This window comes from Pelmatolapia mariae, linkage group LG14, assembly GCF_036321145.2.
Source record: "Pelmatolapia mariae isolate MD_Pm_ZW linkage group LG14, Pm_UMD_F_2, whole genome shotgun sequence".
NCBI classification, from domain to species: domain Eukaryota; kingdom Metazoa; phylum Chordata; class Actinopteri; order Cichliformes; family Cichlidae; genus Pelmatolapia; species Pelmatolapia mariae.
In genome coordinates, this window is record NC_086239.1 from 2,613,537 (window position 1) to 2,636,080 (window position 22,544).

General features: G+C 38.8%; 2 protein-coding genes across 3 annotated transcripts in view; one reads left to right on the forward strand and one right to left on the reverse strand.

Moving 5' to 3' along the window:
- Positions 1–17,798, reverse strand: part of tbx4 (T-box transcription factor 4) — a 30,356-nt gene extending 12,558 nt beyond the window's left edge. Inside the window, exons 1-5 of one of the 2 annotated variants that reach the window (XM_063493100.1) lie at positions 17,701–17,798; positions 11,466–11,611; positions 11,212–11,306; positions 2,369–2,488; positions 1,178–1,325 (exon numbers count right to left, since the gene is read on the reverse strand). In XM_063493100.1, the coding sequence (XP_063349170.1) occupies positions 1,178–1,325; positions 2,369–2,488; positions 11,212–11,306; positions 11,466–11,609 (507 nt within the window). In that variant the 5' untranslated portion in view covers positions 11,610–11,611; positions 17,701–17,798. Of the gene's footprint in view, positions 1–1,177; positions 1,326–2,368; positions 2,489–11,211; positions 11,307–11,465; positions 11,612–15,326; positions 15,565–17,700 lie in introns of those variants that run through there. The other variant, XM_063493099.1, reaches the window with a different exon arrangement.
- brip1 (BRCA1 interacting helicase 1) overlaps positions 1–22,544 on the forward strand; it is a 150,074-nt gene that overhangs the window by 89,082 nt on the left and 38,448 nt on the right. The gene's annotated exons all lie outside the window — the stretch shown is intronic.

Sequence of the window (22,544 nt, forward strand, 5' to 3'; positions counted from 1 at the left end):
ACTGTTGTTGTGGTTTAGCACTATATATAAGATACTATAGATAAGATAACCTTTATTATTCCCACGTGTGGGACTAATAAAGGTTATCTTATCTTATCTTATCTTATATAAATATAGCTGAATTGAATTAAATAGTACTCATTAATAATTTTTTAGTATAATCAGTTGCAACTTTACAATAATGTTCATAAATTTGTTTGGAAACAATTGTTTATTATCTTTTATCATTAGCATGTTTCATTATAATTTCATGTTTAGTCAACAGTAAAGCACTGTTGACTAAATTGTAACTGACAGTCAGTGATTTAAACACAGTGCTCGTTTTAAAGTATGAATCTTTCTCTCGTGTAGTATGTGTTTCACCCTGTTGGCACCAACACTTTGGATTACTGAACTGATTAGAAAGATTGGCTCTATGATTGGCTGTGAAATTGACACATCTGAAGCTGTGGCAGAGACGAGGTCATTGAACAAACAGGTAATGGAGCACCTGCTTTTACAGGATGATGATCTTTCATACGCTCAGCAGTCGAACACATCTGTCTAGGAGAGAATCATCTCTTATGTTAACAGTTTAGTTCAAGTCTGCACCGTCACAGACTTTACACAAACTTTATTGCACTGCACTGCTGCTTTTACTTCCTTTAATAAATCCTGTTGTTTTCTTGAGTTTTAAATATTTTATGTTCGTATTAATTATGTTTTTATTATTTAAAAATTTTGTTCAAATTCATACGTGTTTTAATGTATTGTATTTATTTGATTATTTTTAAAGATATGAAGATATATGCCTTTCTACTTATTTGACCTATTTTATAAAAGCTGTAATGAAGGAGCGTCTCAACTTTGGGATAAATAAATATATCTTAGCTTTTAGCTTAGCTTATATTCTATAGTTGCAATGTTAGCAAGCCTGTTTTTTATTTTTTGTAACTTATATTGGAAGTATTGAGCCATCCATTAATGGTATCTTATTCTTTTATCCATTTTTAACCTATTGTGAATATTAGTCACCAAGTGTTTTCTAAAGATGGATGGACACAGCATCTCATTCCAAACATGGAATTAACATTTAATTCACCTCACAGTGTTAGACAGCAAAGCATCGCAAAGCGCTACAGCCTCTAAAATCACTAAATGCTTCTTTAAATAACTAACATCCTCCATAGCTACTCACATGCCCAAAAGGGTCCAGGTGGTTGTTTGTTAGCTTCAGCTTCTGAAATGACACCAGCTGCCGCATCCAGTGAGCTCCAGTGGCAGGGGAATCAGGGTGCACATAGAGCCTGCCTGGCATCGCCGGCTCAGCCTTCCCAGCCACCATCCTAAAAACAGATTACAAATGGAACAGAGTGCATAGTTGCTTTCAAGAGCCAGTGTTGTTTTTCAGGGACTATGCCAGGTTCTTTAAGCTTAACATTGGACATACAATGCTCTCCACCCTCACAGCATTAAATCCTTTATACTGAAAAGCAGTGATCCCTGCTAAAACTTCATTCCTAATTATACTGCTGCAAGGTGTCACTGAGAAACACCAGAACCCACCAACTGCATGCCGTGCCACAAGATCAGAAACAAATGGCTGTAAAACAACTCTGCTTGAAGGTCTGCTTGAATTCTTTTTTTAAGCTTTTCCTGGCAAAACTATTTTGTCTGCCCTCAGTATGAAGGCAGGGCCAGCTATTTTGTTGTGCTAACGGATGGAGGACTATAATGTCATCAACTCCAGATACAAAATCAGCTGGAGCAACAGTCAAACTTGGGTAGTTTTTCTCTTTTCTTTTTAAATATTTTGTAATTGCCCTGCAGTACGGAGGTGCTGCTGACGAGGAGCCACAGTAACAGTTACCTGCTTAGGTCACTCTAAATGTTCTGCTCTTTTAGAATATTTGAAACAAACCAGCAGCAGTTCCTCTTTACGTTTCCTCTTTTCTGGGTTAAATAAGGAATTAGAAGAATTGTAGTGGATGTCATGCATTTTTGTGAATGGACAGACTCCTGAGGAGTGCTTCTTCTGGAGGGGTACTATTTTTTTTTTTACAGATTATTACTCTGTTATTCCTCTGTTTAATGAAGAAAGCCATGCTCAGATAATAGAATGTATTCCACATTATTTGTAATTTTTTAAAAGGAAATGTAGTGGTATCATGATGACAGTAACAAAGTAGGGATATTAATCCCAAACCCTCTATATGCCCACACACACACACACACACACACACACACACACACACACACACTCACACACACACACACACACACACACTCACACACACACACTCACACACACACACACACACACACACACACACACACACACACACACACACACACACACACACCTCTGCTTGTGTCCTTTGAAACTCACCACTTGTTGTCACAGAATTTGTAGCGGTGGTCGTCAGCCGGGACAATGTCAATAAGTAGGATGTATTTGGTTTTGGGATTCATCCCAGTCATTTTGACCTTGTAGCTAGGAAACATCCTCCTGTTGAAAAACACAAAGGAAAACTGTTGGACACACACTCTATGTTTCTTCAACAACATGAAATATTCCCAGAAAAGCTGATCTCAGCTACTGCCACACAAATTAGCTCTTAATTGGCCTCAATATGGACAGAGATGTCCACCCTCGGCTTTAAAATTAATGAGCTTAAGCACTGTCTGCACAGTGCGGTAAATATATCACATCAGTGATTAGGAATTCTTTCAAAGGACACAAGTTTGGATGATTATGTTATCTGTACATGATGTCATACTCCAGAGAAGGTAACAAATTTCAATGGTAGCGCTCTGTACTGGTTTTCTTCATAAGAAAGGATCTTGTAGGCCATTAAAAAAAATTTAGCTTGTAGGAAGAGACCAGTGTCGATGCTGGTGCAGTTGAAGATCTGATTTGCTCCATGGCAGCAGGAACTGGCAGAGCCAGGACCCACAGAGATCACAGGATTCGAGAGACAGACAGAAAGTTGCCATCTTGGACATTTGAAATAAACTCTACCTGAACGTTATGTTAATGAAACCTTCCTGTCAGCAGAAAACTACATCAAACGCATTACAAATCCAGCATTTATTTAACAAACCTGTCTGCGAAAGAAAAAAAAATCTCACATTTCTTGGCCTGGTAACAATTTGTGAGATGTCACTGAAAGCATGGGAACATGCTTGATCTTTTAAATGTCTCAAATATGTTAATATAGCAGCCAAGGCTATAAAGCACATGAGGGGAGCTACCTTTTGTGACCTCTTCTGGGAAACCAAAAACTTTTTCATCCCATCTGTGCCAAAGGAAATTTTGCAAAAGCCTCTGCAGTCTCTTATAAAGCCTTAAGTGGTTTTTAATGGCACCCCAGATTGGACAGAAGATTAGACAGCTGGCTTGTCACTGGTAAGAGGCAATGGTCAAAAAGGCCTGGAGTTTATCTGCTGGTGTTGCCCATGGTGACATAGTCAAACACTGTAATGGACAACCTCACGTGTTTTTCTGGGAGGACTGCAAGGCATCAAAACCCCTGTCTGCGTACTGGCTGCTCCGAATGGTGCAAATGCCCATCTTCAAAAGTTCATAGTGCTGATCGTGTTACTGTAAATACTCCATCACGTAAGATGAAGGGGGTGGCGGGGGATTGAGAGCAGGTAATTTAAATCTCTTTCCCAGGCTTCAAATCCAATCAGTAGGAGGGATCAGTCCTGCTATCATCCTCACTGAAAGACGGGTTAATCTTAGAAGAACATTCAAAACAGACCTCTGCTCATCTCTGACTCCGCTCGCAACACACAGTCGGAGCAGTTGGAGGCCTGTGTCAACACATGCGGCCCTCGGATTTGTATAATATGACCATAACTATCTCACGGCTCACTCTGCTGGGGGATCTTTATCCAATCTTGAGCAAGTAAATGTAATGAATAGCTGAGTGACATCACACTCTGTGTTTACATTGGTTCCCTACAAGCATCGCTTTCACTATGCAATTGTGTCCTGTGAGCAGGTACTAAATTATCCAGGAAAATTAGGCTCAACTGAATAACCAAATAATAACCCCCCACATAAGAAGCGAGCTACCGGTAACTTTCCCCTGGGAGCTGACATGACATCTAGTGGGAGAACCAGATTAACTGGAAGGAAAAGAGAGAACAATGAATATAAAACCATTGTTTGGCAAGGTATATATATGTTCACCTCTTTAATGATTTTCCTCATTGTTCAGATTGTTCAGAGTTGAGCTTTAGGGTTGGACATATATATATATATATATATATATATATATATATATATATATATATATATATATATATATATATATATATACATATATATATGTATTACCTGGGGGCACTGGGACTTGAAATATTTAATAACCTACTTCACTTAAAGGACATATGGATTTGTAGTTGAGAAATTTACAAAATACATTTTTAATAAGAATTAAAATGTGAATAATTACAGAATAAATTAACAGCATTATGTGGTTAAAAAAATATAGCAGTAAAAAGTGGCAGACTTAAATGAACTGGGAAGTTTGTATATATGTGAAATCAGCAAAATCACAATCAACGAGTGAAAGATCGCAAATCAAAATTCAATTTACCAGCTAGGGTGGGAACCCAACAGTAACACTAATACTAATCACACTAATATAAATATTAAATATAAATAGGTGGTTACCCAATGGCTGTTTTCATGGAAAGGAGACACAAATGACACTGTAAATATTTTTAATTAATAAATGCCTGTTTTGGTGGAAAGAAAGTAGATAATATTTTTTTAACAAGTCACTTCAGAGTATTTTAGGGGATGTTGTAATTATTCGATATTATTAAATATCTTTACCTCCTAAATAGTACAAGTTGTTTGTCCTTTCCTTTAAAATTGTTTACTCCCTTGTTCTACTGTAGCAACATCATAAAGTACCATTAGCAAACTACTTTAGATAATTAAATCCTATTTTCATTAAAGCATGGACAGTACATATTGTGATATAGGTTATTGACTTATTATAAAGTGTGACCAAAATATCTGTGTTTGCTGCTGGTGTACAAGTAACGTAGATGAGGTGATTCATTATACCGTACTTACTGCAGTATCAATATTTTGTCCCGCCCCTATTTTAAGTCTAATGTATTAAAACGCTGAATTAAATCGACCCAGGATAACTGCTTTTCAAAGACAACATGAAGGGATACGTATACATTCAGCAGCGTGACTAAGTGAGTGAACTTAAGGGGGGGCATGAGAAATGGAAGTCAGTGAGTGTGTGTATGATATCAGTGTCAGGGTGTGTGTGTTTCTATGTCCAGCCAGCTGTTTCTCTTAACAATCCCACATGTTTAGGCCCTCCAATGATCCATTCCTTCTCTGGGAATCTGCAGTACTACAGCGAGATCAAAAGAAGTGTTGAGGGTAAGGGGGGGTGGGATGAGGATGATGAAGCGCTACAGCCTAGTAGACTAAGGCCTGTTGTGGGCGCCGGGTTCCTCTTATCAAACTGCTCCTACTCACTTGACGGGCTGTGTACAAAGAGGCAGAGTGAGGCAAGAGCTGCGGTGGGTGCTTTGAAGAAGGAGGATTACACCTGGACAATGACACTCATCATAACAAGTCTTCTAGACTCAGCTAGGACTGAGCTAGTTTCATCTCGGAGTGTTTGGGAAATATGGGATCCTTATGGTTCATCTGCATCTGTCCTGACTCCCCTCTCATCTCTGCACTGCAGCAGAGATGATATGTATATATATCTATCTATATATATATACATATATATGTATATATATACACACACACACACACACACACACACACACACATATATATATATATATATATATATATATATATATATATATGTGTGTGTGTGTGTGTGTGTGTGTGTGTGTGTGTATATATATACATATATATGTATATATACACACACACACACACACACACACATATATATATATATATATATATATATATATATATATATATATATATATATATATATATATATATGTGTGTGTGTGTGTGTGTGTGTGTGTGTATATATATATATATATATATACACACACACACACATATATATATATATTTGAAGTCACAAACAGACTCTCCTGGTTAGAGGGAGTGCACAGGTAGAAGCTAAAAGGTTCCAAAGTCTGTCTTTTGCTCTGTTGTTCCAACTCAATCACAACTGAACCGATGATGTAATCTGAATGATGACATAGCTGGTATAAAGTGCACCCTTAACTGTATTTATACTGGCAGTTCTTTTGAAGTGACCATTCAAACATAAAAAATGAGAACTATTTTATTTTATGCATGACAAATGACAGTAGAATACCAGAAAACAGACCTGTCAGAATACTTGAAATCACCTCTGTGCTGGTCCAAATGTCTCTTTGACCACATTTTTAAACATGTTAAAAACAGTACTATATGACTGTGGTCAGTAATAAAGTTATATGCCTGAAAAACCTGTGCATATGTTTACATTCATTCAACTTGATTCAATCAATGATTCAGAAAATATCCTTTCCAACTAGACCTGAACACGATTGGCTTTCCTTAAACTTTACATTTAGTTGGGTTAGGATATTAGCCAACGACAACTAGAAGTTGAGTAACGCCAATTTTTACTGAGGAATGCCAACGTTATGTTATTTGGCGACTACAACACCTCCAACAGATATATGGATATTACTTTTTATTTTTATTGTACAAAAGAACAAGAGTTCAAACTGCATCCAGGGCAAAAATCACATTATGCTGCTAACAGAAGTTCTGCTCTTTGCTAGCACCTGCACAGATAGCACAGATAGCATGCTAACACTAAGCTAGCCAAGAACCCAGAGCTGAGTGTATGCAGACCCCGGCTCAGCAGCCAGAGCCTGAACTTCAACCGGTAACAAAAGTGGTAATGAGTAGTTCAGCTTAAAGCCTCCCTTTGTACTGGTTCATGTGTCTGAAGTAATAACAGTGGCGATCACTTTGAATTCTCTCTGGGCTGCTTTTCATTTTTGCTGTGTCGTCTCTTCATACGGATCAACTAAAAGAAAGATTAGATGTGTGCCTTCATTAGGACAGGGACGTGTTGGTGTGTGCAACTGTCAGAGGTGGGTAGTAACTAATTATCAGTGTTGGGCAAGTTACTTTGAAAAAGTAATTAATTATAGTTACTAATTACTTCTTCAAAAAAGTAACTGAGTTAGTAACTGAGTTACAAGATACTAAAAGTAATTAATAACTTGAAAAGTAACTATTGCGTTACTTTAAACAAAAAAGTTTAACCCTCTGGGGTCCAGGGTATAATTGGCCATTTTTAACTACTTTTGATGTTTCCTCTACATTTCACCTTTAAAAACTATTTACTTTGCCTTGTTTGGTATCATCCTTTTCAGCACAACCTCACATGTCTGAATTTACAGTTATGTTTTCATTTTGACATACTGTATTAACACAATTGATCTAAAATCAGACAGAAAACATAAAATCCGAGTAGAAAAAGTTATATTTTTTACTGTAACAACCACAAACATGTTTATTGAATCATATTTCATAACTTTGAATGCAAATATAAATTGTCAATTTTAAAATCATATGCACAAGTTTTGCAAACAACAAAGTTACTTGCAGCCATTTACCTTTTACCCTTTTTTGTAACCATTTCAAACTATTTACAGAACAATCAGCTGTTCTTCAATAAGACGCCACACAAATTATTTGTGCAGCTCCAAAATAATAATTTCTGTCCACTATAAAGGAGAACATCACAGCCTGATACCTGCAGGTCTGACAGCAGCAGGTGTATCACTGCTATTTTCTACCTGGAGACAGCAATCGCCTCATTGTTCTGACACACAACACAAAACTATCCACAACACTACACACTAACTACACAAGACAGCACATTAACTACACACTCCAAACACGCTGAACGTCACAAATCTCTCACATCTCAAAACTCGCTCTCTCTCTTTTTCTGCTGTCTCTCTCTCTCTCTCTCTCTCTCTCTCTCTCTCTCTCGCCGTCACCCGTAAAACTTCCCCCTCTTCCTAAACAACCAAATGTGATGTCGCCATATCATTTTTTGATTGGTCGACATGGTGCATTTTCCCACCAACACGTAAGGGCTGATTTTTGTTTGTTTTTTGGGGTCATAAGCAGAGAGTGCTTGCTAGCGCTGTCCTTAGACAGTAAACGTGACGAAACTCTTCAGGAAAAACACGCGTATATATTGTTTATCATGACTCTGGTTTTACGTGGCCTATCAACACAATTTAAAAACTGGCACCTTGTTGCTTTGTCATCTTGAAGTGGTCATGTGATTGGCTTACCACGACTACTTTATTCAGCCAAACAGCAGCACTCATGTGATTGTTTTGCCCCCATAGCTCCAGGTGTTGTGCTAGAAAGTGATCGTCTATCAGAAAGTGACTGCCGTCCGCGGGAGCGCATGCAGCTGCTTAAAGCTGTAGCGCCCAGATTACTTACAGCTACTTCCGTGCAACTGATATAAGATGCGGTAAGCTGAACACAGCTTCAACCGTCTGTTTGTTGAAAAATAGTAACACGACCGCACCGCATTTTCCTGTTATTAACGGTAACGGCGTTGTAATGATAGGAATAGTAATTAGTTAGATTACTCGTTACTGAAAAAAGTAACGCCGTTATTTCCATCACTGCTAATTACATTTACTCAGTTACATTTACTTGAATAATATTATGTATGTATGTATGTATGTATCACTACTCTTACTTGAGAAAAAATTCTGGCTACAGTACTCAGTGTGAGTAACTTCAGTGAATGAGTAATAAACACGTTTTATTCAAAAATCCATGAGACACAGACACAAACATGCAGTTTATGCCAAAGTGAGACTTCTTTGTTATTTTAATGTTATTCTGTCTGCTGAGCCTGTTGGGCCGTTTGGAGAAGTAAAGTTACACCATATACGTCACTGCAAGTACTTTGCCCTATTCTAACATATATTTATATTACCTTCTCTAAATATTAGTTTAATAATGATTTGGAAAAATGTTTCTTCTGCTTAGATTTATTATTTTGTAATCATGTTTTTTATATGTAGTTTATTTTCAAATACCGAAATTTGCGACTGCAGTCTAAGAGTCATGTGATTAACCAGTAATTATGAGACAGTGTTTCAGGTCATTTTACGGATATTGCTTTTTTTGTGCAGTGCACTAAATATGAACAAAATACACAAGAACAAACCTGCAGTTGGTATATAACTGCTGTCCAACCAATCAGTCTGGACAGCTTTTGGATGGATTTCCATTCAGTTTAGCTCTACAGAAATGCACGTCCCTGTGTGGCAGCCATCACATCACCCAGAATGACTTTAATGATCTTAGTTTATCCAGTAGTTTGGTTTACGACTAAATGCCTTCATAGCTCTTTCAGACTTGGATGAACTATTTATTTAGTGCAAATGAATATTAGAATTGTAACATTGCTTTCTAAGATGGTTGACTTTACTTGCTATGAATCATTTTTTAGCGTCATCATTAGGAGCTTACAGCCATGCTAGCTGCTTTTTGAAGCTGCACTCACCCTAAAGAATAAGAAAGACTGGTGTGTGAACCTCAGACACATTCACGATGATGCATTCTTTCCTTACAACATAATTCCAAGAATCTCTGTCTATTTGTTGTGTGTTTGTTTTTTGATGTGTTGACATAATGCAAATCAATTTCCCATTGGGGACAATAAAGTTACCACTGACCTGTAACCTGCCTCTTTTCGTCTTTCATTTCTTTTCTGTTTATTTATCTACATGTATTTATGACCTCAATAAATGTAATAAATACGTCTGTTGAGAAATTTCTCCAAATTAGTGGACAAATGCTCACTGTTGTGACTCTCTGTGATACACTTTGAGATAATAAAAAATTATAAAAATAAAGCAGGGATTGTGTCTGTAGTAATGCCTGGTTCCCACTCTTGGGTGCTTTTTATTGTCTGTTCAAACAACACATTAAATACCATGTTCTGCTGCTTCGCTGGTCTACTGCCAAAGGCTTTTTGCTGCAGTATGATTAAAATACCTTCTACCATGATGAGACAGTGAGCACTACATGCACTACTCATGACGTGCTTAAATAACTCAGTCTGGTGTCGATATCATTTTCATTTTCAGATCTGTTGCTTGTCAGCGATGAAGCCAATTTTTCAGCGACCTTCAGCGCGCCCGCTGCAGACTGACTGCAGGTAAACTCAGATAGGTCTTCCAGCACAGCTGCACAGCTACACGACTGTACAGCTCTTCAAAGGGCTTTAAGGATTCAGAGCATACTTTATGAGCTGGACAAGGAAAAGCCCATCTCTTACGGTTATACAGCATTAAGGAAAAAATGTGGTGACCTTTTACATTTTTCGCTGAGGAAAAAAACATCCCGTGAGGAATGAGAGGCGGAGGTCAATTTGAGAGTGTATTCATTCTCTGGTTAATGTCCAACAGCCTCACTATCTAATCCTCAGGTCGCATTAAATCCAACCAGCCGAGCAGTCATTTGTGTTTTCAATTATGCAGTCGTCGCGGCAGGAACTTTCTGTCTCTTCCTGAAAGACAAAATCATAACTGCCGTATGTTACTACGAGCTGTCTAAACAGATGATCCCAGAAAGATATGATACTCATCTTGCATAATGAATCCATCACTAGAAAATCACTTTGCCTGCGATTTTCCAGAAAACTATGCATGTTTTCACTCTGAAGAGCATCGCTACATTTCAATATGTTATATGAATAACAAAGAGCTCGACCGTTTCCAGGTTACTGTTGACGGGGAGATTCAAATCAGGTGAAAAACTTTTTCAGGCAACTCTTTGTGTTTCATAAACTCCACCACAATGCAGTACGTTAATGCAACAACAGCAGAAAATACATTTACTGTAGAGATTTAGGCAGATGTTTAAGATTTCTTCTTTGACTCCACGTCTGAACAAACTGTTTATTCCAGTGCTTATACCTGACAGCAGACACTGGCTGGTTCACGTGTTCCAATATCCAAACAAAAATGCAGTAATACAAGGGACTGAAAAAACCACGAGACATTGTAGATTTTCTTAGATTACATTTTGAATGTAGCTCTTTTGAAGTATTTTTACAGCAGAGTATTTACTCTTCTGTAAAATGGAAATAATACTGTACACAAGAACTCAAACATTTCTTTTAATTTTTTTATGGTTCATCAGAAACATGCCTCACTCACCTCCCCGCTTTAGTAATGATCATCTCTGTACCGGCCTCGTGGAACTTCTTCCACAGCTCCCTCTCGTGAAGGACGACCTTAATGTTCTCAATGTTCTGAAGGAAGAGTCACAGTTACAATCAAAACTACTCAGACCATCCAAGAAAATGCAAAATAGTTGCATATAAACACCAAATGGAGCAATTTATAAATCAGCCTAAAGCGTACTATTTCACAGTCCATCCAGAAGATGCAAGATTGCCCTCCGTGCGTACCTGGTCGGGCTCGGTGGAGCTGGGAACGGTGGGAGCTGTGGACAGGCCCAGTCGCGACTGGTCTGGAAGCAGCTCCGTCTCCCCGCCGGTCTGGAGCCGGCTCACATGTTCGTCCGTCACAGCTGAAGCTTTCTCCTGAAGCATCGCTGCAGGATTAGAAGAATACCCAGCTGTCAGATTTATCAGTGAGCAGCAGTGAAAGCAGAGGGGAACTGCCACTGTGTGTCAGACCTGGCACAGGACATTTTCCAGATGTAATGAGGCTTCATGTCATATACTTTACAATATACAGTTTATAAAGTATACTCCTATATATATTCTATTACTGTGAGACAGCATTGGCCTTAAATCAGTGGTGCCAAGAACTTTCTTAAGCTATGGTCATTTTTTGCTATGTAATGATTAATGTGGAAGCAAAACTTTATTTCAAAGTTTTTGTTTTTCATTAAATGTTTTAAACACTAGTTTTTATTAATTTTCTAACTTAAAAAATGATCTGAAATAAAACAACAATTCTATCTTTTTGCCACACCTTTTTTTTTTTACACAAATGTAACAGATTGCACGTCAGTGTGAGTGCAGATCAAATGTTTTGCGACTGTGAGCCTGCACAGCTGCGGGCCATTATCTTACATATTTAGGTTTTTGAATTTAAATATGAATTTCTAAGATTTAATTGGAGTGTGTAAAACTTCCCCCTTCTCCAAAATAAAAACTTCCAGCTAAGCTTTTGTAGTATGAAGTCAGGTTTCCATTACAAACCGCACACTTTTTGCCAATGAAAGATTTTCTATTTGAATGACACTTTTAGACCCAATTGAAGCATTTTTGAAAAAGTGAATGCTATAAATATACAATGACTTTTTTTCTTGCTTTAGTTGTATCAGCCTTTATTTTTGTAGTTGAAATCTTTGGTTTGGGCTGGGTGTGCAGGTACCACTGGCTGCTGTTGCTGATAAATTCTGTCAAAGTCTTCTATGGAGGAAACCTGAGCCAAGTAGTGGTTTAATACTGGGCATAGAAACAGAGAGAAAAAAATGTTGAAAATACAGTGATAATATTCAAGTGGCACAACAGAGGAACGAGGTTTCAATATTTCTCTCCTCTCCTCACACGCTGTTTGCTTTTAAGTCGATATGAACAATGCATCAGCACAATTTTCCGTTTGAAGTTCACGCCAGTAATGAGGCAAACATTTTTCTGTTAACTGAGGGTCACAAAACTCTCTGTGCTACTGAGCTACTCTGTACTGCTCCATTTCATCCATTAATCTAGAGAATGCCAGCACCTGATGACCATCTCATGTGAACCTCGGCCCGTAGAGACTTAAACATGTTTAGCTCTATGACAGCCAGTCAGCAAGCTCAGACTTTATTAAAGATTTGTGCACGAGACTCCACAAAAGGGTCAAAGTCTCAGCAGTAAATTAGGCTGACACACTGTACAGTGAACATCGCTGCAGTAAAAATACAGCTGAGAGTGCAGCTCTGAAAGGCTGAAATCTTCATTTCGATTTGAAACACAGAACTGTTAACAGAAAAAAAAATCAAGTCAAAGTAATACATAGTTAAAATGGGAAACTCATCCTTGTCATTATTATTTTGTCCTGCCTGTCACACGTACAGAGTCACTGCGGCTGTTTCTGCTTCTGTTCCTGCCTCAAACCTCGATGCAGCTCTCTGTGTGCTTGGTACTGCAAGTTTACAACTATTACTTCTGCTTCAAATGCTTTTGTTTAACTCCACAAAGTTAGACAAAGTGACATTTTCTAACTTTAGTTTTCAGATCATTTTTAATGGTTGGAAATACTTCTGTAAGGCAAAAGCTGCTCAGAGTATGCTAGTGTGAAACCTGTTGCTGCGGTCTCCTAGCCTCAGGGCTGCACACTGTGGACGTGAGCCTGTAAACATAGAGAAACCACTCTCTTAGCCGTGAAACTGGAGAGGTGGCATCCAGTGTAAACTGATGGAGACCTTTGTGAAAGCTAATAAAGATAAGATCTGATGAAGAAACAGCTACAAGCTTTTTTTCTTTTCTTTTTTTTGTACAGTGTGAATCTAGGCCTTTCACTAGTTCTGTTTAACTGATGAGCACAAGCCAACAGCACATGCATGAGCCTGTTTCTGTCTCACACACGACATCCAATCTGAGGACTATTCCAGGACATATTTCTGTACGTTATAACATTTCAATAGACTGTAAATAAATACATGAAAACAAATCCATGGCACCAAATATGTTTTCAGCATCTAAAGGTTTTATTTAAACATGTAAATCCTGAAGGGAGTCTGGTTTGTTCCTGCTGCTTACAGGGAGAAATGTTTGCTCTAAATGAATCTGCTTGGAAAATATTATAGTGCACTGAAAGACAAAGAAGTAATGGCTGTGCAGCAAAGCAAGCGAGAAAAAGGGGAAACAAACTACACACAAATACAGATGAGCTGCTCATTTAACTGCAAAGCTTCACTTTTACTTGTCTTGCAAGCAGGAAAACCGTTTGGCCAAAGGCCTCACAGAAGAAAGTCGTGAAACTTGGCAGCCATCTTAAAGCACCAATCATTTTGAACCTTTGCATTTTGAAATGAAAATATCATGCAGAAAATCACAGGTCAAATCTGATTTTTTATAAAACAATTAAAGGTTCTGCCACAAAATAAGGTTTTCAATGTTCCCCTGTGGGAAACACTGCAACAACCGCCTATGCTGGTGTGGCGTTCTCTCACACATTTAACTTCTAGATCCATGTCTCCTGTTTATGATGCCCACGCTATCGCCAGCATCAGTGGGCCTGTTGTTCAAATATTTTCCAGAGGTCTGCAGAAAGACTGCAGAGTTTGAAGTAGCAAATAACCAAAAGCCTAAGACGCCAAAAACAATGCGTGTGTGTGTGGAGATGTGCTAACTGTGTGAGGCAGATGTAACATATTTCAATCTGCCGCCATTTTGTGTCAACAGCTCTGAACCATGAAGGCCCGGCATCAGTGCTCAACACGTCCTTCTCAATAACAAACAACGTTAGCTGATGAGAACATAAAGAAAACATGTAAAAAAAACAAACACCTTCCACTGCTTCTAATCAGCTGACAGCATTTAAACCTCAATGCAAACAAACAAAAACTCCTCAAAATCAAATAAGCAAATACTGATGTATGGAAACAATAAAGCCATTTTCTGGCTTTTAATCTGTCATTCTTTAGAGTAAAATGCAATGATCACAGCAGCTTGCATATTTCTTATTAAAGCTGGGCTTCCAGCCCTGTTCCCAATAATATTTTAAAACAGTCAAAAAACTGAACACGAAAAGCTTTCAAACCATCCTCCATTCAACACAAATATTATAAAATATATGAAGTGAACCATGCATTTTGAAATATTTTAAATAGCAGTATCATTAACTAATTACTTTTAAGCTGGTGTGTGAAAACTTCCAAGCACAGGCCAGTGTTTTAAATAAAATGTGAAAGTCAGGTTTCTTAATAATAATAATAATAATAATAATAATAATAATAATAATAATAATAATAATAATAGCCAGTCAAAAAAAAGTCAGCATGCACATGTTCTGAAATAAATAAATATCAATAAAAACAAGTAAACAAAGATAGAAATAAAAAGCTAGACTTGCTCATCCCAGTTCTCATTCAGTCTGGCTCTCTCTCTGTCTCTCTCTCTCTCTCTGACTGTCAGTTTCAGCGCTTCCCTGTCAGATTGCTCTGTGGATTGAGTACAGTGGGTTAATTACAGTGGGTTGATTCTCCCACAGAGTATCACACTCTGGATGACACAGCATTGCTCTCCTCTCTTGAAACAGACAGCACTATTTACAAGTCGGTCGGCAGCGCGGACGCTTCTCTACTGTACCTCACGCAGTCAGCTATCATCTGCTTAAATCCATCTCCGCGCACAGCAGCTCGGTCCTCGGCCTGCAAACAGCAGGGTTCCTCCCCTTCCCACCGCGGCTGCACGTGCTTTTAGAAGATAACTGCTCGTCTCGAGCGCTGTCCTGACGGCTGCAGCAGCGGCGGCTGTCCGCTGGGAAGTGCCGGTCGGTTCGGCTGCCTTAGTGCCTTTCAGCTTCTCTATCGACAAGCCGCGTTCTGCGCCTGTGCAGTGCGCACTTTGAGCTCTGAGGGGGGATCTCAGTGGGTTATTTTCTTGGAAACACACACACACACACACACACACACTACAACAAGAGCTACACGCAGTTGCTCAGTCCCCCTCGGTGTGTGAAAGCAGCAGGGAGAAAGTGATTCGTTCCCCACTGCTCCTCTCACCGGGTCAGCCTTACAGCTGTGGTGTAGAAACGGTGCCCTCCTCTGAGCCTTGGTATCTTGGTAGCATTCCCAACACCACCAGACTATAATGTGCATTATTATTATTGCGTTTTCATTTGAATGCATGTCTGGTAATTATCTGGTAATTGCTGTATCAACCCTCGTCATTGCCTCGGGTCACCAGGCCGGACTGAACCTATGCTGACTAAAGTGAGACTTTAATGTAAAACCAAGTACAACCAGTGAACAAGACAATATTCATAAAATATTCTAGACGATAACCCCAGCCTTCATTCGCCTCCACAGGGCTTGGTGGGTGATCCTGACTCCCCGTCCACGATAACCCACCTCATGAACCAGGGTAGCCCCCAAAACACTGTTCCCCACCCGACATGAAGCCACGAAATTATTCAAAATACATTCTAACAACCAATATAGAGCTTTGTAACATACAATGGAATCTCACACTGAAAACCGCGAGCTGTGTGCGACAGTAGCACATTGTCAAGGCCGCGGTGGATTTCTATAAACAGCCTCATAGCGGTTTAATAGAATTCGCATTACTTGTGCCACTGCAAACATTGTTATTAATAAGTCACTTGCAATGGGCAAATATGCACTGGCCCAAACCAGCGATTACCTATTAGGAATCCTGGATTATTTATAACATTTAATTATTTATTTTGATCAGCATGTATATAATAAACGCTGAATGAATGTTTTATCGAGACCACAAGTAGATCGTGCCTACTCAAGTAACTGAAAAGACATTTTGAAAGAAAACAAAATCCTCGTAAATTCTACGTTTAACAAGTTTAAATACATGGATTAAATTAAATAAAAAAAAATAAAAACTTTCCGCATTAAATGGGTTTAAATGACTCTTCCATCTCCATAAAGACCCGAATGTAAAACCACTTGAGAATAATGTTTAGGAAAATGAGGTAGTGTTGAGAGCCGTTTTGTCAGTGTGTGTGTGTGTGCGGTAATAACCCAGCAGCAGCAGCAGCAGGCATCCTTCTGCACACTGCCACATGCAGGAGGGCTGACGCGGAGGCCGCGCTGGGTCTGCAGGTGAAATATACGCTGTGGTTTCGCGTTAAATGAAGCGTGAATCTGCAGCGCGTCTATAAATCAGATGCCAGCGTGACTTATATATCTGCTTGGTGACACGAGCGCATGAACGGCCCCGGTTGTCACTCAGCTGTGTGTGTGTTTGCAGCTCTGCTCCGCTGCCTTTCCAAGCAGGCTGATAGCGCTGCTGACAGACTTTCTCCAACTCCTGAAGAGCGGAGAGTGAGCTGCTTTATTCTCCAACCTCAAACTATTAACTTGACACACATTCTCACTCTGCCTCACTCACACTATAAACACCACAGTTTATGCTCAATTTAACCCAAATAAATACATTTCTCTGTCTTTTTATTTTTTACCTTGTACCTTGAGTTTGCTGGCTCATTAAACTATCAGAAGTAAAAGAAACGCCCAAGAAGTGTTTGTCTGTCTCCACCACAGAAACTGCAAAAGCCTTCATTACGACGTAGCTGCGTTTATCTCCGCATACGCCCTTATTGTGTCACAGCCAATTAGCCAATCAGTTCAATTAACCAGAAAGCAATTAGACTAAAGCCTGAACCCTTTCAAACCATATAAATGTGCGTGTTGTACTCTCAGGAGAAGTGTGAACCTCGTGTAGCCCGGATCGATCAATATCAAAGAGTTTGGAAATTCACAAGACTTTAAATATTTAAGTGCGTGAAAAACTTGCGTGAAAGTGTTTGTGTTTTCACAAGTAACTTAAAAAATGTCGTGTTCAAATACTAAAATAACTGCATTTGTACTTTTTGACGGGCTTTAGTTTGACACAGACGCAGCACACTGAACTGTAAAAAGTAATTCCAATAACAGTTCATAATACATAAAAAACTGCTTGTTTTGTTATTTGGCGTGCTTCTTACCTCCCGTCCTGCTCTCTGCGCTGCCTGACCTTTGTACTCCTTCAGCCTGCTCTCCAATCTTCAGTTCTCCCTGTGCCACACTCGTGCAGCACCTCTGCATCTGCTGCAATCAAAGAACTTCAGTTTTTTTCTTCTTTAATAGATATATATATAGCGGCAGATTAGAGCTGGCCTTCTTGGAAGGGAATTAAACCTCCACGGACTCCCACTGTCACGTGATTGGAGCAGAAGGAGGTTTCGGCTGTTGTCAGTCTGACACCACCGTTGGACTGGGAAATATGACTTCCAATTGGTGATCACTGATGGGAGGCAAACACCACCATTCGATTCATGTTCTGTGAATTATTTTACAAGTAACATTATTTCGCTCCTTTTGCGCTGCTTGTTATCCATACTAAGCAACACAACTAAAATGAATTCTACAGACCCCCAGCCAACCGAACTGCATGCAGGTATATTTATGTGCTAATTATCGTCCACAAACCATTAATCTTTAAATCAGGTGACTGTGAATGTGTCAGATGTATTTCCTTTGTGGATAACAAAAATTCAAATACATCTGCTGAAGTTTAAAACCCGATTTAATAACGCTACATTTTCTTGAAAGTGTCACATCACTAAAAGCAAAGGAAATGTTCTTGATGTAGAGATACATTTTTTTAAACAAAATAATAACATAATAATAATAACAATAATAATTTGTATGCATAAATATGTGAAATTAGTAATTTTTGGAACAAGGTGTGAGAGTGTATCAGTATAATATTATTAAGCTTATTATCAGATCTGAACTGTTAGACACAAATGAAATGTTTTTTTCAACACAAAATCTTCTAAACTGTCTGTGGCCCTTCTGATAATTCTGTGTGTTAAATATTTCATGTCTCCATTCAGTCTTATGTCATCCATAGTTAAAAACCAGTCATGCTGCTGCTTTAGGGATCTGGGATGAGACTATTTTCAGACCAAGTCCACCATATCATACAGAAACTCCAAAAATATCAGTTAAGTTGTTTACCTTGTCAACTTGATAATGTTCATTCTCAAAATGATGCAGTGCTTCAGTTAATCTGAGGCATAGCTACTGATGAAGTGTGTGTGTGGCATGGGGGGGGGGGGAGATCATATTTATAATGGTGTGAGTGTGGTCTGTGGGTTGTGTAGTTAGTGCACATCACCAAATTCTGTTTCCTTCTTTTTTTTCTAGTCAAAATGGCGGAAGCTGAGTCTGCTTTAGATGGATACAGCGTGTCAGCCCCCTCCCCATTCTCTGCCATAGCTTCATTTCTAATCACTCATTGGTCACTTTTACTTCTCCTGGCCAATGTTGAACCTTAAGTGGCTGCAGTGCGTCACAGACGAGGTGGAGATTTCTGTTTCAGTTCCCCTCCTCAGGCCTCCGCTGTATTATTGTTCGTGGCTGACCTCCAGTATGTTGCACAAGAAAACTTTAGCACATATTTGGATGGAGGTATTGGGAACATTATCTTGTTGAGTATTCTGATGGAATATTTTCACTGCCTAAGGATGTTAAAGATGGTGTTGCTCTAATGTGATACACAATAATGAATTCTACTGTCCTCTGTGTTTTGTCTGTAAGAAACCATGAACAATGATTATTTAGAATAAGTTACTGATAGATAATTACTGGCCTAGTTATTGTTTTCTTGTATTTTTTTTTAGCCCAGAGCTTGAATCTTCAGTCTTACAATCTCATTAGCATCATTTCCAGTCTGTTGATGCTTTCAGCTGCTTTGCTCTGGAAAATAACACCAGACGACAAAGTTAGGGATAGGCAGGACAAGATAATGGAGCACTGACCTGCCGAAGAGTAATATACTTGTTGTCAAGATTTGGCAGAGATTAAAGACCAGTAGGCTGTTGTAGCCTCACTTAGTGGTCAAGCTGCAAACAAAAATAATTGGCAGTGTTTAGTGTCTCCACTCAGAAGATGTGGTGCTGATGGGAAAAGTTAGACCAGGTAATCCAGCATATTTGGGTTCAATACTTGTTTTACTGAAGTCTAGTTTAGATCTAAGCACTGCATCAAAAAAAAAGAAAAAGAAAAAAGAAAAGTAAAGCTTTGCACTGATTTGCACTTTTTTTAAAGATTGAGTTTTTGATTTCACTTTGTAGCAGATAAGCAGTTTGGCTGCTTCACAGTGATTACTCAGGAGGACAGGATAATTGTCAGCACTCAATTTTCAACTTTCCAGTTGGTTAGTACAAATGCCAGATATGCTACAGAATACTCGATCATGTAAAAAACAGGGGTGTTTATTCCAAATTATTTTATTTAAAAATTCTGTAAGATGATATTTAAGTGGTTTCATAGTAATCTAGTTTTACACTCTGTAAAATTGTCTCTTGTTATATGAGATTTGGATGTATATTTTTTAAATGTTTAATTAACATTTCTAAGTAAGCCTGAAGCCTTTTCATTTTGGACACTTAACAAACTTTGGCAGGAACAAACTTCCTGCTGTCAAATTATTGCAATGAAAATGTACATTTTCTCTTATGTGATAGTGAAACAATATAAACCATATATACTGTATTTACTGCAGATATTTATGAGCGTTGCCGCTGTACGTTAGATGAGGACTGCCCGAGCAGCAGGCAACAGTTTCATTGTAAATTAAATGGTTTCAAATTTTATGCCTAAAGCTACACCTGGTTGGTTGGTTTCAGTGGAAAACAGCAGAGACACATCTCTGTGTTCCTGTTGCTCTATAGTTCTTTTATAGCAGCACAGATCTCACTATTTCTAGCACTTTTTATATGAATCGGTAAGATTATGGTTAGTCGCACTAATAATAAAGCAGTTTTTTTTCAACAACACATTTATTAGACTTTTTGGCTTGGGTAGATCAGTAACTGTGCTATCAGTTAGAATACATTCTAGAAAACCTCCAAAATTAAACTCTACTTAGAATTTTTTCCCTCATCTTATGGACTTAAGTCCAGACACCAAATAACTCTTATATGTATAATGTATGTTGAAAAATACCTGAAATACTGGCAAACCTTTCCTGCAGTCCTATTCTGAGTCTAAAACATGATTCAGCAGGAAAAAGCTTCAAGTTCTAGGAAACATTTCCTTCTATAAAGGTATGGTTGCTTTTTAAAATCTTAGCTTCACACGATATACTGTAGTGTTGTTTTGAATGTCACGGAGTACATCTTCATTATACGCAGGGATTAAGCTCTGTGGTTGGATAACATCAAACTCTAAATCCTCTGTGGCCAATTAATAGAAGGGCAGTGGTTTGGGTTTCTGCAAAGGCATTTAAATTTAGTCTCTAACTCTGGTTTGACACTTTGGGAAGTTAGCCGGGTGTTTCCTGTGGCAAATTTTCTACATGTGGGCATCTATGCCTCAAGTGGCAGAAATGTGACTGTTCCCTTATAGTGCAGAGAATAGCTGATTTCCCTGAAGTCTCTTTAATTTTTTGGCAGTTGACAGAGACTTAAAGATGGTGTTTTCTTTTATTTAGACCCCTACAATGCCCAAATTCCTGAGCACTAAATCCACTGAAACAGAGTCAAAGAATGTTTGAAGCTATCCATCCTCAGTGTTGGCTCTGCTTACACAGACAGCAGTAATGAGTGTGAGTACTGGCCTCAGAGCAGTTACTCCACAACTACAACTCAGAGCAAACAGTAAGGTGTGGAGCCACCTAGCTCCATCACACATAAGGGAAAAGTAAGTAACAACCTAAACCCGTATCCTCCTGCTTGCTATCATTAGCAAGTGTGAACTGATGGAGGTACAACACAGGTCACAACACAGCACTTGAATAATACAAACTGGTGCCCTGCATTCAAATGTGCTCTCTCTCTCTCTCTCTCTCTCTCCATATATATATGTATACATACACATGTATAGATAGATATCAAAATCAAATAAATCAAATAAATAGATATCTAAAAGCAGTCTAGCAGGGTTACAGGTTCTTTAAAACTGTTCCTGTTTATTTGGCCTCTTTCTTTCTGCTCCATCTCACAAGCTCTGGCATCTAACTAGTTCCCCAGTGCTTGTATTTAAACAGTGTCATGCCTTTTGTTTTTCTGAAGTAAGCCCCTGGACTCTTTGAAGTGTGCGCCATGTTTGCACTGAGTGCGTTTAATTTGGAGCCCAGCTTGATGATATTAGTGTCAGGGTCAATTGCTGATTTCAGCTGGACTTTAGAGACTGCCTGGCTGGCGGTATGTAGGCATCATGTGCTGCTCAGTTCAAGATCTGGTCAAAGCCATAGCCTTAGTAACATTCACGTACACACTGCAGCTCCTTCAGTTTCTCTGATCCCCGAACATGTGACAGGCCAGACATGGGACCTGGTTATCCTGCTGACTTCACAGACCTAAACCCAGCACAGTGGAAGCAGTCGGTCAGACCTCCCATGACGAAACCTCCGAAATCCTTTGCCGACTTCTTCCTCCTCATCGAATCATCAATGCACCAGGCCCCAGAGTCCATGTTCTAGTTGTGCCTCGGTGAAATGGCTTTGCCATGTGCACAGAACGTGGAAGTGATACATTTGGACTTTCCCTTCTGCCTTTTATGTGGCTCGCGAAAAGCAGATGTGGGTCAGAGATGGCTGGCTCTTATTTGACTCTTGCTTATTAAACCAATGATTTTGTTCAGGAGGAAATGGAACTTCAAGTGAATGAATTCATAAACCTGGGACTTTAAAGGGCTGCAACTTCTGACCAACAGGTGTTGGGAGAAGTGCCAAAAATGCAAGAGTACAGTAATCTTTATCCAACACAACTCATGCTTTTATGTCTTTTTCTACAAGTTTTTTCTTTTGTTTGTTTGTTTTTTTCTCTTTGAGATACTC